At 38.4% G+C, this 15,779-nt stretch overlaps 1 protein-coding gene across 13 annotated transcripts in view; it reads left to right on the top strand.

Moving 5' to 3' along the window:
* Positions 1-15,779, top strand: part of DAB1 (DAB adaptor protein 1) — a 635,724-nt gene that overhangs the window by 578,927 nt on the left and 41,018 nt on the right. For 10 of the 13 annotated variants that reach the window (XM_083448084.1, XM_083448089.1, XM_083448096.1 and 7 more), the window contains 5 exons: positions 9,953-10,084; positions 11,811-11,930; positions 12,487-12,525; positions 14,091-14,156; positions 15,201-15,260. In XM_083448084.1, coding sequence (XP_083304210.1) covers positions 9,953-10,084; positions 11,811-11,930; positions 12,487-12,525; positions 14,091-14,156; positions 15,201-15,260 — 417 coding nt within the window. The remainder of the gene's footprint in view (positions 1-9,952; positions 10,085-11,810; positions 11,931-12,486; positions 12,526-14,090; positions 14,157-15,200; positions 15,261-15,779) is intronic. The other 3 variants (XM_083448088.1, XM_083448087.1, XM_083448086.1) reach the window with 1 other exon arrangement.

Genomic DNA, 15,779 nt, shown 5'->3' with positions numbered 1-15,779 from the left:
GAGTGCTATATGATTAGAAACCAGTTTGAACCCCTTGCGGTTGAATGAAATATAAACAGGATAGAAAAAAATGATTTATATTGAAAATGGTAATAATGGAAGTAGGAGCATTGTTTCGTGTATATTTTGGGTGGTATTCAGTCCTAATGTTTCTCAGTTTTGACCCGTTGAAGTTAATGGACATGACTAACTTAGGTCCATTAATTTCAAAGGGTCTACTCTGAGTAGGACCTCGTTGAATATGACCCTAAGTATACAATACATTCTACTGGGGCCATGTCTAATACCTTGTCTTCATGAAATGACTTTTAGGAGGTAACGTAAAGTGTGTGATATTTCTGTAATGTCCACAGAGATAAGGTGACACTTGTCTCTTTTGAAGTAAACTTCACTTGTTGAAAACTCTTCATTTTTCAATAAAGTAGTCTCAAATCTTAAGGATTTGAAATCTGTAGTTGCTCTTTGTGCTCCATAAACAGGACAGGATGGTACAAACTGTGTCTGCTTCTCCATTTAAACTTTGAAAATCTAGGAGACTACACAATCTTCACTATTAAGGGAGTGACTTTGTATGTCATACAGCTGCATGACTCTTTACATCAAAGTCTCACCTGTAGCTGAAGAAAAGATCAAACTCTCCACCTGTTTCATTTGAGCCGAAAATCCAAACGCTCAGATACATTTTAGTGCACTGGGATGTTGTTCCTATATGATACATAGAGAACACTAGTGTGTGTGGAGGGGGGGGAACACCTTTAAAAATTTCTCCCATAGTTTATCACCAAGATTTCACACAGTTGCCTAATGGCTTAGAGTCAAATATGATAGTCTTATAGAAGAATGAGTTAATAATAATGTGACCTCCCCTTTCCCTTCAGAAAAAGTTAAGCTTTTTTGGTTAAGCCATACTTTTTGTGGTTAGCATTAGGAAAATCTTTTAAGCCTCGGTTTCCCTTGTAAAAAAAAGCAACAATGGAAGCAATAGTGATCTGCCTTACATTGGTACTGAACAATCTAAATTCAGTGTAGGCATTTCATCTTCTGCAGAAGAGCTTGCATTCTTATTTTACAGTCTCATATTTACAGGGGGCTGCCACCAGTCACTGTGGCAGATGGAGTTCCATGTCCTCTAGCTAACAGTGCAAAAGTGCCACTGGCATGTGCAAGACTGTATCGTTGTCATATATTGCAATATGCATTGAAAGTCTTATATGAGCTATTTGAATAACTCTGAAAAGCCACCGGGCATTTCTTTCTGAGGCTCCAACCACTGCAGTTCTTTTGACAATGCCTGGCATACAGTGAAACTGAATGGCTGGATTGTGCCTGGGGCCTGGTTTGACATTACATTTTATTTTAAAAAATCTGGATTTTGATTTTTTTAAAAAATGGGATCCTACTAGCAACTGCACAGTCATTTCTTTGGAGCACATCTGCAACATCAGTGTTAGTGATGGTTATAGAATCTTGGATTTAGTCCTTGGCCAAAGACAATTTTTTTATTCATTGATTAAAAATAATAAAGCCTGACCTTCATTTCATAGTTCCAGGATGTTTTATTATTAATTACAAAAACAGGCCCAAATGCAATGTAATGAAAATGGCAGCAGTAATAACAATAATAAAAATGTCACTGGCATGATTATTTGGAAGGGGCCTAAGGTATTGCATATGCTCAGCAAAGCCTTTGACTTTCAGCATTTTTTTTCATACCGCAGACAAACGAATGGACAGCCCTTCGGTATTACCAGTGCTGGATTTACGTATAAGCTAAACAAGCTATAGCTTAGGGCCCCACTCTCTTGGGGGCCCCAAAAATTTTTAAAGGAAAAGAAAACCTGGATGTGCATTTCCAGAATATAAGATAAAAAATAAATAAAATAAAACCTACATATAGCAACAGGGGTTTATGTTGTGTAGGCTTCTGTGATGTAAGTAATGGGCACCGCCTGCTCCCTAAAATATCATTAGTTTGCTCATTTCTATATATAGGGTGCCTACATTCTGCATGTGCAAATGGCTTTAGATACCCATTAGGTCCATAAATTTCCATATACCATATATTCAACACAAAAAACAGTTGTTGACAAAGATCCTACTTTCAATGCATGGACCCTCTTCATATGATGAATATGTGAAGGAAGCTTTTGATAATTGCAGCTTAGGTAATTTCAAATAGGAATGTGAAGAGATGAAATTATTCAGGAAAGGATAGCAGCAGGCACAACAACTTCACTGAAAGGAACTGAAAGTAGAGGCTATAATTCTCCAGTCCATGCTAAGCAATCTGCATAACCAGTGTTCCATTTTCCCTTACATGCTGCATGGATAGGTAGATGTTGTTTCATTCATAGAACTGCATTTATGGAAGGTTCCTCCCCCCCTTTCTTTCTAAAGGAAGATGATGTTGTTTATAGAAGATGCTATTAATAGAAATAGGATGATAGCCAACTAAGTCATACTTGAAGCAGATCCATTAAAATCAATGGACTTAGAATTTTATTGATTTCAGCGGCCATTCTCTAATTAATGTTATATATCACCCATAGATTATAAGACACAAATAATAGGCTTCAGCCAGCTCAAACAAAAGGTGATGGGCAGTCTGTCAGTCTTTTCAGAGTATTGAGAAAATGTGCATGGGCCACAGCGATTCATAAATAAGATCTGAATTATTCACATTCTGTGGCAAGCTCTGAGAGCAAGTTAACGCAAAATGTTCTGTGTCTATAATGCCTGTGAATTCTTCCCCTGCATATTTTATTGATATTTGTGTTCTGTTTGGTTTTGGCATGGACCTTTCTTTATGTAGCTTTACTGGGAGATTGGCTGCTTTAACTGGTTTCCTTTAGTATTAATTGCAACCTTAATACTGTGGTCTTTCAATAAATAAATTCCCTCATTAAAAACAGGGTAGCTGTGGTATTGTTGTTTCTTTGTCACAGAGGCTAACCCTCTTATTGGAAGTGATTCCTGGCCGTTCTAAGTGCTTAATTGATCAACTTGATTGATTTCACCATGACTTGAAGGCCACAGAAAAAGAAAGAAGGGGGCAGCGTGAGGAAAGGGATGAATGGCTTTATGACAGACTTCTAGAAGCTGGAGAGAAATGGGAAAATCAAGAGATTTTTGAAGTAGCTAGATCCATTCAATTTTGCCAATATAGTCAGGTATAAGTGGAGACAGAGAATATAAAATTAATAGCTAAGTGGATCCATGAGCAGAAACCTCTGTAAAAGTAGTGGTGCAGAGGAATAAAATTTCAGATTGCATGGGAAAGATATAACAAAGTTTAATTGATAACCGGGAAGATTTCCCAGCCGAGTGCAAAGTGTTAGCATTAATCTTTGAAGCTGCAAATGTCTTCTAGCCAGGTTACCTGAAGGAGCATCCTCTCCTGTACATATCTACATAACAGCCCTTTCTCCATGCATAATGAGCTGAGACAGGCAGTTTCTAGGGAGAGGACATTCTTGAAAGTGGTATTCAAATTAATGATGGCACCTTGCCAGTGATGTTTGATACTGTGCTTATTCGTTTATTTTTATTACATTTCTTAATTGCTTTCTACAGGAAAAAAAATCACTAAGTGACTTAACAATATAAAACACAACCAGTCAAAATCAGTTTATTTATACTTTTTGAGGGGGAGGCTTTTTTGATCTTCCTCTGCCCCAGCAGAGTTCAGTCAAGTCCAGACTGAACTATCTTAGGGGTGTTTTAGAACTTCGAGTGTCTGTGCTGGGTTTTAAAACCTATATTAGAAGGATTTCATGTGGTTCCTGTTGGCTTTTATGTGTTTGTTTGTAGTGATTTCATTGGTTAGTTTATTTTTTGTTTTTGGTTTCCTTTTTTAAAAAATGACAGCACTGTCCAGTTGAAGAACATTGTGGACAGGTGGTTAGTGAATAATTGCTTTTATCTTGCATTTTTATGTTCTGAGCCGCTTTGAGACCTACGGATGAAGCACAGTACATTAAACAAACAAATCTCTTCTAGTACTACTTAGCAGAAGCAGCTCACCAAGTGGAGCAAAGTAACTACAGTGGTACCTCGCAAGACGAATGCCTCGGAAGACGAAAAACTCGCAAGACGAAAGAGTTTTTTGTTTTCTGAGTTGCTTCGCAAGACGGATTTCCCTATGGGCTTGCTTCGGAAGACGAAACGTCTTGTGCCTTTTTAAAAAAACTGCCAATGCATTCCTATAGGAAACTGTCAATACACAGTGGTGCTTCGCAAGACGAAAAAACTCGCTTAACGAAAAAACTCGCAGAACGAATTAATTTTGTCTTGTGAGGCACCACTGTATGCTAGTTTACTAGCTGGATGGGTCACTGTTGCTTACCAATATGGGGAGGGGGCTGTGGAAGGGGGTAGTGTGGATGTCAGTGAAATACAAACACTCCAGAAGAGCCAATCCAGCACTCCTCCCAGAGCTGTATTATCTCCATGTTCTCTCATCCTTTAGCCCTCCAAGTAATTTGTACTTCACTTATAAATTGATAACAGGCTTGGAGACAAATTCAGGAAAGAGACTGTGAAAATTCAATATGTGGACATTATGAGGCTGGCTTCTAAGTGTGTGAGAGAGAGGGGGGAGAGAGGGAGAGGAAAAAGAGATGATAGTTTGTAAGAAACCCTCAACATTTCAATAGATTATTTTAATGGTGCCCTCCCTGTAGAACACCCTTCCATCAGATGTCAAGGAGATACAGAACTACACAACTTTTAGAAGACATCTGAAGGCAGCCCTGTATCAGGAAGTTTTTAATGTCTGACATTTTACTATGTTCTCATACATACTGCAACTGCCCAGAGTGGCTTAAGAAATGGTTTTTGTACCAGATGGGTGGGGTACAAATAATAAAGTTGTTGTTGTTAATGCAAAGGCTAGTACAGGCATAGGCAAACTCAGCCCTCCAGATGCTTTGGGACTATAACTCCCATCATCCCTGACCACTGGTACTGTTAGGTAGGGATGCTGGGAGTTGTAGTCCCAAAACATCTGTAGGGTCAAGTTTGCCTATGCCTGTACTAGCCTTTGCATTAACAACAACAACTTTATTATTTGTACCCCACCCATCTGGTACAAAAACCATTTCTTAAGCCACTCTGGGCAGTTGCAGTATGTATGGGCTAGTACTTAAACTATATTTCACGAAAGTCAAGGGGTAATTTGCATTTTATCCATTTTGCAATTTCATTGTAGCCTATCAAATCCCATGTGAAAGCAAGGGCACGAAAAGCTGGAATTAATGAGCCATTTTGCAATGATAGGTCCATTCAGAGTTTCATATCTGAATTTCCAAAAATATATTCTAAAATTACTGTTTTTCTCAAAGTTCTCCATACATTATAATATGGGTGCAATAAGCAACACTTTATTAATCAGATAAGGCACTTTTTCATCTTCCTGTTTTCTTTCCTCCTTACCTCCCTCTGTATCACGTTGTCATACAGCATATAAGAATAAAACCAGCAAAAGGCATTCATAAAAACACCATTAGAAACACCAATAAATACTGATGTTTTTAGTTTGTGGGTCTCCTGTCTCTTCCTCAGTGTAAAGCTAATTTGACTCTTAATTACTGTTGTGAGAAGGATTTGCTGGTGACTCTTTTCAATAGGGTTTGCTGGTGTGTTGTGTTAAACAGGAATCAATTCAGCTCCCCAGGAAAAAACTAAAATACTAAAAGTAGTAAACATACAGTTGTATAGGGAAAGAGGTGTATTCGTTATCTGTCAACATTTCACATAAATATGTACAATTAAAAAGTTTATCCGATTTTATTGATGTCTAACAGTTTGATGTTTCTAATCAGCATGCACCAGAGTTTTGTCATATCAGAGTCTGCAGTATAATATTTCATATCTCCTGTGCCAAGATAAAGTAAAACTTCATAGATTACTTTTTTTTAATCTCTTGACAGTCATCTTTCTAAATACTCCTTAAATTAAATACAGACAAAGCTATTGCTGTAGGCATGCTTAACTTACTTCTTAATAGCCTGGTACAGTTTGCAAGGTAACACTTTGGCATCATCAGCCATTAGAGATGTAATGATTTTCCGATAGTTAATGAGGGTTCCCAAATAAATGTTTCCATCTGCCGTCTCAGCACTGTAGGTGATATTTTTCCATGGCAGAATAATCTTTATGTCTAATTCCACAAGTAAGGAGTCTGATCATAGTTTAATTTCACTGCAAACATTGCTTGGCAATCAATAAAGCGGTGTCAAAGAACTTTGATTGAATAGGAGCTTGAGATAACATTCTCCATAATATGCAATTGAGGAGGGGAAGATATTTAATTTCATGATTCAGAAGAAAGCCTGCAACTTGAGCACAGGAAAAGAAATTCTAATAAATCAATACAATTATATTATGTAAATAAGATTGCATCATTAATACGCTGGGGAACATGCAATTCTCATGAAGAATGGTTATACTACACCCTATAATTAACTTATTATGTCTGAAGTTATTGGCAATATGGCATAATATATATTTAGTAGGATGCAAGTGAGAGTCTATGGCCAGGGCCCTCCGGAAGTTATTGGACTCCCAACTCCCATCAGCCCTTGCCAGAATGGCTAGTGGTTAGAACTGATGGAAGTTGTCCAGGTTCCCCACCCCTCAGGATTCCTATCCTTCCTCTGAATATTTTTGTGTTGATTTACAGTCTGTATGATTAGTAGATAAATGCTAACTTTTAGGGACACCACCTTCATGTCTCCAATAAGAACAGTGCACCCATTCCTTCCAGATATTTGATAATAGTGTTCTTTACATAGTATTCATAGTATTCTTTACATAGTGTTCCTTTATAGTAATGTAGGATATATGAGTGATAAGTGTTCATATACAGGTGATTTGCTTGTGCTCACAGTGGCTTGCATAGCATCCATACTGCTGCCCTGCTGCTTAGTGGCTAAAACACAGCCTGGAACAATAACATAGTTTTGTATGCAGTTATTTTCCACTGAATTTTGCATTTCACCCTTTCTATTGGAATATAGAAACTGCTTTCTTTCTGTTTTACTTGTCTATGCATTGCAATGAAATGGTTTGCTTAGGAATCAGAATGACTCTAAGAGTGAATGCACATGTAACCTTTTTGTACTTTCTTATCTTTTTTTTGAAGTGGAAGACTTTTTAATGGAGGGGAGGGGGAGAAACCTAGCAACTTTGAACAATGCCCCTGCAGGTACATAACTGATATTAGCTGTGACAATACAATAAAGGAATAAAGAAACTCACTGATTACAATCTTTAGTATACCATGCCTGTGAGAGGACTAGAATAAAGCACTACAAGGAAAAGCTATAAGATATGTGGTGGCACAGAAATAAATGGAAGTCATGATGCTATAATACATTTTTAAAAAATAAAATTAGGAACCCTTGCTTGTTACACTTTCTAAGTAAGTTTGTACATACTCATGGTCTCCTAAATAATACTAGTCGACCACTGCTTAGATGATTGGAAGCTTCCAGTTGGTACAAGTATTTTCTGGTGATTAGTCCAGGCAACATACTAGACCAGGCTTCCTCAACCTCGGCCCGCCAGATGTTTTTGGCCTACAACTCCCATGATCCCTAGCTAGCAGGACCATTGGTCAGGGATGATGGGAATTGTAGTCTCAAAACATCTGGAGGGCCAAGGTTGAGGAAGCCTGTACTAGAGATCTGTGAACTGTCCCCCTCAATTATGTGAAATCCCATGTCATGTGAGCAGACGTCCATTTTCCCCCTTGCAGCCCTAGCAAATACATTGTGGGGTACACAATGAGCTGCAGGGAGGAGGACAGGAAGGGAAGTCCTTTGGGTGAGTAAAAATCTGTCCTGCTTGCATTGAAAATAATCCATAGTAAGAAATTCTAGTTCCAGGTTTGCTTTTTTTTACCAGGCATGTTTTACCTTTCTTTCAGAAAGGAAGAGGACCTCTGTAAAAGCAAAAACTTACATGTCAGCCAATATCAATCTAGCGATAGATATTTCTTGGCCATTGTGGTTCCCATTACTGAAGGACAAGAACACTATGAGGTCTGCCTAAGTTGACATGAATATTGATTTCCCTCTCTCTTCACAGAAATCACCACTCAGTAAACCCACTTTGATTAATGGGTCAGCAGCTAGTTTATCCAGATGTTCAAATGTTCATCATATCATGTGGTCCATAGAAATCTATTGCTGGATAAAAAGTGCAGATAACTAGAAGATTCATATTAGCAAAGATATTGATCATTTTAAAGCAGTCTCTGAGGATTTGGTTTGAGGTAGATTTTTATCAGTTCAGTTTTATTAGGATACAAAAATGATGCAGAAGGGTTTTGTAAGGATATTTTCTGGATTTATTTATTTTTTACTGTAGAACTTCACAATATAAAATCCAAGCACCTAAAGTTCACATTTGCTGTCTCTTTGCAGACAAAGCAATGTGCAACAGCTGACACACACACAAATGCAGAGAGGAATCCCCCCCCCAATTCTAATTAAATATTGCTAATTAAACATAAAGCTTCTTTTTTATGGAAGGCAAATTTGGGCAGAAAGAGCACTATTTTTCACAAATAAACATGTATGTGTCAGTGCAGTAAGCAGGAGGCTATACTGAGCAGTGAAATTGTAGAGCTGAACTCTCCTCTGTGCCAGACAAAAGTCTTTCACATGTTGAAAAGTAAGAAGAGCTGTTACTTAGCTGGGTGATGAAAACTGAAAAGTTACCGCTATCTGGAAGTGATAACCTGTTTGCAGTAATAGATGGCATTCCGGTTCTGGAAATAGTGGAAAGCCCTTTCAGCTGGGGTATAACAAACACGTTGACAAGTTACTATTGTACTAGCATGTTCTGCGCAGACCTACACATGTTTGTTCACATTTCTAGGCTAAGTGTATTTGCTTGCAGGTTGTAATTGGAGGCTGCTGACCACACACACAGTCTGTGACAGTCTGCAAGGCACAAAAGACTGCTAAAGGAGCTGTTAACAGCACAAGCTGTCCTAGTGCACATGAGAAAACAGCCACAGATTCACAGAACCCAAGGGTCATCCAGTCCAACTTCCTATAATGCAGGAATCTCAACTTAATTGTACATGTACATCCAGCCTCTGCTTAAGAACCTTCAAGGAAGCAGAGTCTACCACCTCCCATGGAAGTCTTTTCCACTGTCAAATAGCTCTTACTATCAGAAAGTTCTTCCTGATGGTTAGTCTCAATTTCCTTTATGGTAACTTGAATCCATTGGTTCAGGTCCTAGCTTCTAGAGTAGGAGAAAACAAGTTGGCTCCATCTTCCACGTGACAGTCCTTTAGATATTTAAAGATTGCTATCGTATCTTCTTTACCAGGCTTAACATACCCAGCTCCTTCAATCGTTGAACATAAGTATTGTTTCCAAACCCTTGATTATCTTGGTCACCTTCCTCTGCACATGTTCCAGCTTGTCAATATCAATATTGTGGTGCACAGAACTGGACACAGTACTCCAGGTGTGGTCTGACCAAGGCAGAATAGAGTGGTACTATTACTTCCCTTGATTGGGACACTATACTGTTGATGTGCCCAGGACAGAACCCTGCGGGGATGAGTAACCATCAGTGAGCACTCTACATTGAAAGTCCTGAAGTGTGAGGTAGTAGTGAAGAAACCTGTGGTGACAGACAGGGAAGGTTTGTTGTTGTTGGCATCCGTCTGTCTTGGGAGACACTGGAAGAGTGCGCCTTTGGGGGTAGTCTGACTGAACACTAAGCACTGGACAAAATGCATACAAAACATGAAAATGGTTGTAAGTGTAATATCAAATCAATCAAAAATAGTCTTGAAGACTATATACCGTGCTTTTTGTTGAAACATCATTGTCATTCAGGTGCATCCTCACAGGGAAAATTACATGCCTCAGTAAAAAATATGAACTTTGGTAAAATATGCCCTGTGCTTTTTGTTTATGAACAGCTACTACAACACCATCATGCAGTTCATGAAATTTCATACATCGCAAAGGATATCACAGACCATCGGGCCTTCGGATATGTGTGCGGAAAGGAAGGGAATCATAGATTTGTGGCAATAAAAACAGCCCAGGCAGTAAGTATCAAGATTATTGTCATTTTCTGCAGTTTAACTCAGTTTGATAGCTCTGTCTAGAACAGTGCTGCTTTGAAAGGGCAGCCTGTAAGCATTGTTTATGCAGTATATAATGCTGTCAGAAGTGCATGCATAAATGTTCTGAGATGGCAGTTTAGCAATACCAGTCTTGGAAAGAAAGAAATACAATTCACCCTTCTCAATTTTTTCCTTGATGTATTCCTTCTAATTAGTAATTATTTTCCTTTCTAATTAAACTGGAAACACTAGCTGAATACAAATAAGTTTACTTAGGGTCCTAGACTCATTTAGATAGAAAACGATGGAAAACAAATAGCTACTTAGCATAGTCTACTCTCATTTCATTGTATTAGAAACCACTAATAAATATAAGCAATGCCTTTTATGCTCATAATTATAATTACCATTAATCTGCAAATATAATTAGCTTATGTAGAAATGAACCTTTGCCTAGTTAAAGTTTGCAGCTAGACCAATATAAACAAGGTATTTAATTCAGTGAGAAAGGGTGTGTTTTGGAGTGTTTTAAAATGCCTAAGGCTGCCATCCTAAGAACTCAATTTACATAACCAAGTTAAGCTAGAGTAGTGTAGACTTAGTCACATTGACTTCAGGCACAGACTAGACATCGTTATGAAAGTTCCAATATGGCTGTGGAAACCTATCTTCAGTAACTTTTGACTTGTAGATTTAACCCAGGATTTAACTCATTTCCACAAAACTTTAATTGGTGTCTGCCATTAAGTAGGATCAAATGGACTTAAATATACAATTTCCACCCTGAGATGGAACCTGAGATGAACCTGTGGTTCATTTTGGAATAGGTTTGGCTGGTATGAGATTTGTTGGCAAGCATTTGGAAAAAGCTCACCTGAGAACTCTCTTTCATCTCGTAATGTTGCTACATGCACATTATTATATTGCTCCCCGGCCACTTAGCAACTGCACCTTGGTTCAATCCTCCAGCCGTTTCCCACAGCACTAGCCATGACTGAGAGTTCCTTGAAGTTCACTCACTCTGTGCACCCAAATGCATGCACATAGGAACATAGGATTTGGATATAGATAGGGAGCAACAATCACATAAAGCATTCTCAAGAAGCCATCAAGAGAATTGACCTCGCTTCAGTTGGGTTGACCGGTCATGTAATTCCAGGAAACAATGATAGTTTCATTAGCAGTGAGGAAATTAAAATTAGATAACATGTGCATGCATCAACAAAGCAGCTGGCTTTGTAGGTCACATAATTTCACATTGATCAATGACAATGACACTGAGAATAAAGGGCTAACGTTAAAGGACTTCTGCCCAGGTGCTTACAAATCAGCTGGTCTTGTCTTGACATGGCCTAATGATCATTAACAAAGCAAGAGCAGAACCTCTTAATGTTTGAAGCCAGGGAAGAACTTCCAGCAGAAATGTTGCCAAGTTTGCATTACAGCCAAACATTACAAACTATACAAATGCATTATATGGATCAGATGATTTCATACTTCAGTATTAACACTAATTTCAATGTAATAATTTAAATGGTTTACTCACAAGTAAGAGTATAAGAATCCATTGATGCATCTAAATGAATACATTATACCGTTACTAAATAAAATTGTTTTTAAGACCATCTATTTCATTAGGAAAGGTCACATTTTGTTTGCTAGTCTTCTTTCCCATATTATTGAAATACTCTTAATTTGTTTTATGTAGGCGGAGCCTGTAATTCTGGATTTGCGAGACCTCTTTCAACTCATTTATGAATTGAAACAAAGGGAAGAGCTGGAAAAAAAGGCACAAAAAGATAAACAGTGTGAACAAGCAGTGTATCAGGTATCTAATTATTTTTTAATAGAAGTGTACACTAATGAAGTGACAAAGCAACTACCGAGAATTTGGAACTGTTGTGCTAAGACATCCTAGGAACAAAGAATAAAACTGATCCTTTGCCACAGAAATCAGGAAGTTTGAATCATGCAAACTTATGCTCTTACCTGTACCATTAAATGGGTGGGTCTTATGCTGCTGAGCACTGGTGACTGGTTACTAGTTTCAGTGGATAGAAGATTTACAGGTTCCACTGCTGTCTGTGAATATTGCTGTTATCAGTAGTGCCATAATACAATTTGGCAGTGATTGAGAATAACAAAGCTGAGCACAGTAGACATACGAAATGGTTGCATGAATATTTAATTTGTGATATTTAAAACTGGAAGAATTTCAGAGTATTCCTTCTTAATGTGCGCCTTCATATATGCAATGCAAGGTTGAGTAGACATCTAGCCCTCCTTTACTGAACAATGTGCAATATCTTTCCTCAATATTTGGCTCTTGTACACCTGCTGTTCACTTTCTTTCCTTTTTGTCTCTTCTACTTTCTTTGCGATAGACAATTTTGGAGGAAGATGTAGAAGATCCTGTTTACCAGGTAATTTCTGAAGCTTTATAAAAACAGAGTTTCAGAAATAGTTAAGGATGTGATTAAGCTTTTAAGTTGAGTGACAGTGCTAAAAAAAGAAATATAATTTAGGTGTCTAATAAGTCAGCTATAAAAATTATAAAATATCTTCAAAACACTGATTTATAGGTAGTATTCTTAATACTAAATTCCGAATGTATTATAGTAACGCTACCCGGGAGGACATTCTGAGGCCATGGGATTTTAAAGATCTGCCTTCTTGGAGAGGGCAATCAAACTTATATACGTCTTCAGTGAAGCTATGGAAGGCTCTGTAGCTGTTGTCCCACTGGCAGTAGAGATGAGGCACTGGGGGTGGCATGCTGCAAGCAGCAGTGGATCAAAGCCCTCCAATCCTCAAAAAACACCCCAGGAATGGGAGAGAAACTATGCTAGCCCTGAAAGTTGTGCATTTCATTCTCTTCCATCAGAATAAATGGGAAGGAAACTGAGGGGGTGGGGTTTTTGTGGGGGGATACACATAGGGAGAATAAAGGGGGGGGGGAATCAATGAGCCCAGAAGGCCATAGGAAAAGGCTATGCCTTTGGCACTGCATTTCAGACTGCTTCATAAAACAGAGTTTCATTTTGGGAAGCCATTTGAAGCAGAGCCACTGGTGCTGGGAGTGCCCTTGCAAAGAGGCTAGCTGCATTTTACAAAGCGGTTTGAATGCAAACCGCTTCAAAAAGGTACAAGCAAGACTCCTCAACTGCAGGTGCAGCTGATTCTGTTTTTCAGTGCTGCTTAGCTGATAAGCCATGACAAGGAGTCCCACTTGCAAAAAGAAAAACCAGATGCTCACTTCCCATTGTTCTGTTGTGACTCTGGGGCAGGTGGCCGTGGTTTGCGGGGCATAGCCACCTTGAGACCAGTGCTCTGAGTCAGATTTCACTGCCACTAATTTAAGAAGGCAACAGTGATAGTCAACTTTTTGTTTCATGCAAATTGCACTTCCTTTAATAAATTTCACCATCAGAAATAAACACTTGTTCATAACTGATCTTGTTGACTATAGAACTGCCCTGAGACCTCCAGGTATAGGGCGGCAAATAAATTCAATAATAATAATAATGTTACGTACTCAAATATAGTGTAAAAATTAGCCCCCTATTGGAAACTCGAAGCTGCAATTTAACTCATTGCACTTGCTAATTCTCCCTCCTTCCCTCAAACAGATTAAAAGCGCCCTCAGCAGCCCAGGGCCTTCTTTATGATCCCACAGAAGTCCACAGTAAAAATTCCCAGTAGCTGCTGTGGGAACAGAATTGAGCCTTTGGTTGTATCTCCGTTGGGAAAACAGCAGGAAACTTGTCAAATGACAATTAGCAAAGTTCCATTTCTCCTTTATTTCTCTTCCATAAAAGAAGGTTGCATGATATGCCTTTCAGCAAAAGTCAATTGCTCCTAAGCCAGCCTGTACTTTGAACCTGCTTCTTTACTGCTTGTCTATGGTTATTTCTTCTGAAGTTCCAAATTGTCTTTTTTCTTTTCTGATTCATCTTTGACCTTTCCTCCTTTGCTGCTGATGTAATAGTACATTGTGTTTGAGGCTGGACATGAGCCAATCCGTGAGCCTGAAACAGAAGAAAACATTTATCAGGTATAGAATTGCTCCATCTGTGTTCTCATTGCCTCCAGCAGTCAGTCAAGCACATTCCATAGACCAAAGTTCCTTTTAAGCATTTTCATTTATCCCAATGACATGTGTACCATTTCATACTCATGCAAGTACAGATATAATTTGTATAGTGTGATTTCTCTAATAACTTGTTTCTTTTTTATCCCCCTCAGCCTTTTTTATGTTGGTATATATTATTTATATTGCCTTGAAAGCTTTACCCTGAATATTGTGTATAACATAGAAAAAAGTTTTAGTTTAATTTGTGTTGGACACATTGGTGTTAACTTATCGTATATAGAATACATACTTTTCAGCTCTACACTAAGTATTCTCCCCCTTAACAAATCTATATTTGAGTGGTATAAAGTAGTTCATTGTCAGCCCTCTCAAAGAAACACAGTAATTGGCTGAAAACCAAGCTTTGACTTGTATTGTGACTCACAACTGTAAACTACCCCTTGCTGCTTCTAATATGGTGCAGGGTGTTGCTTGGTGAGATGTTGTGTCTAGATCACTCATTACCTTCCAAAATGTACAAGACCATTAGCATGAGCATTGGGAAGCACTAAATTACTTTTTTAAAAGGTGAAATTGATCAACTGTTACAAATCTGAAACTGATATTTTAACCAGTAGATGCTCAAAGCCTAGATATATATTGTAAATTAAAATTAAATGCTTGTAGAATTTTTAGCTCATTTCTGAAGGATATATATTTTGATGGTTTGTTTACTTCAATTGACTGTTTGGCAGGAGTGCCAGTTGGATAAATGGGTATCTTTCCAGAGAGCTGGGCCTGTTGGGGAAACCCATATGACCATGATCTCAGAAATGTGGATTATGGTGTACCTGTGTTCTGAGGACTGTCTCTGACTATGGTAATCTGTCTGTTTCACTACAATAAGAAAGTATCAGTTTTGCACAAGTGCAGGATCATGCATAGCACTCTTCAAGCTACCAACTACACCTCTCAATATTTGTATGTTTACCTTAATCCTAACTACATTTTTATTTATTACTACAGGTTCCTACTAGCCAAAAGAAGGAAGGTGTTTATGATGTGCCAAAAAGTCAACCTGTAAGTGTAAGTATATGCCATTCAAAGCAGGAGTAACAAGTTTTCAAAAGTTCTTCAACACTCACAGGTTTGTCTTCCTATGTAAGGCTGTCATTGTGCAGCCTACATTGCAGGTTTTGTAGTGCCGTATCAAAGTGCTGGGTTTCCATGAATAAAAACCCAAGAGGCCCAAGGGAAAGCAAGCTTTTGTAGTTTCATGGGGTGGGAAGAAAAAGCTCTATGAGTTGCTGTGCGGAGAATCACAGGGAGGTTGGTGAGCAGACTAATGCAGGTCCTCGTGTGGCAGAGTTACCATAGCAGATTTTCTAATGCATCTAGATCACTTTGGTAGCTCACACGCTAGGGAAAACAAAGACAATTTACATATCCATACACTAAAATTTCGCATTGTCCTCCACTACTTTATATACTGCATTGGAGCAAACACTAAACATCGGGAAAAATGGGGGGTGAAGTCGATGACAGATCACAAAGCCAAGAGCCAAGCCTAAAAGTACCCCAGAGGGAGAATGTCCCCCTGTCAGG

This window comes from Podarcis tiliguerta (assembly GCF_965153285.1).
Source record: "Podarcis tiliguerta genome assembly, chromosome: 6".
Classification (NCBI taxonomy): domain Eukaryota; kingdom Metazoa; phylum Chordata; class Lepidosauria; order Squamata; family Lacertidae; genus Podarcis; species Podarcis tiliguerta.
This window is presented reverse-complemented; position numbering and strand designations above follow the sequence as displayed.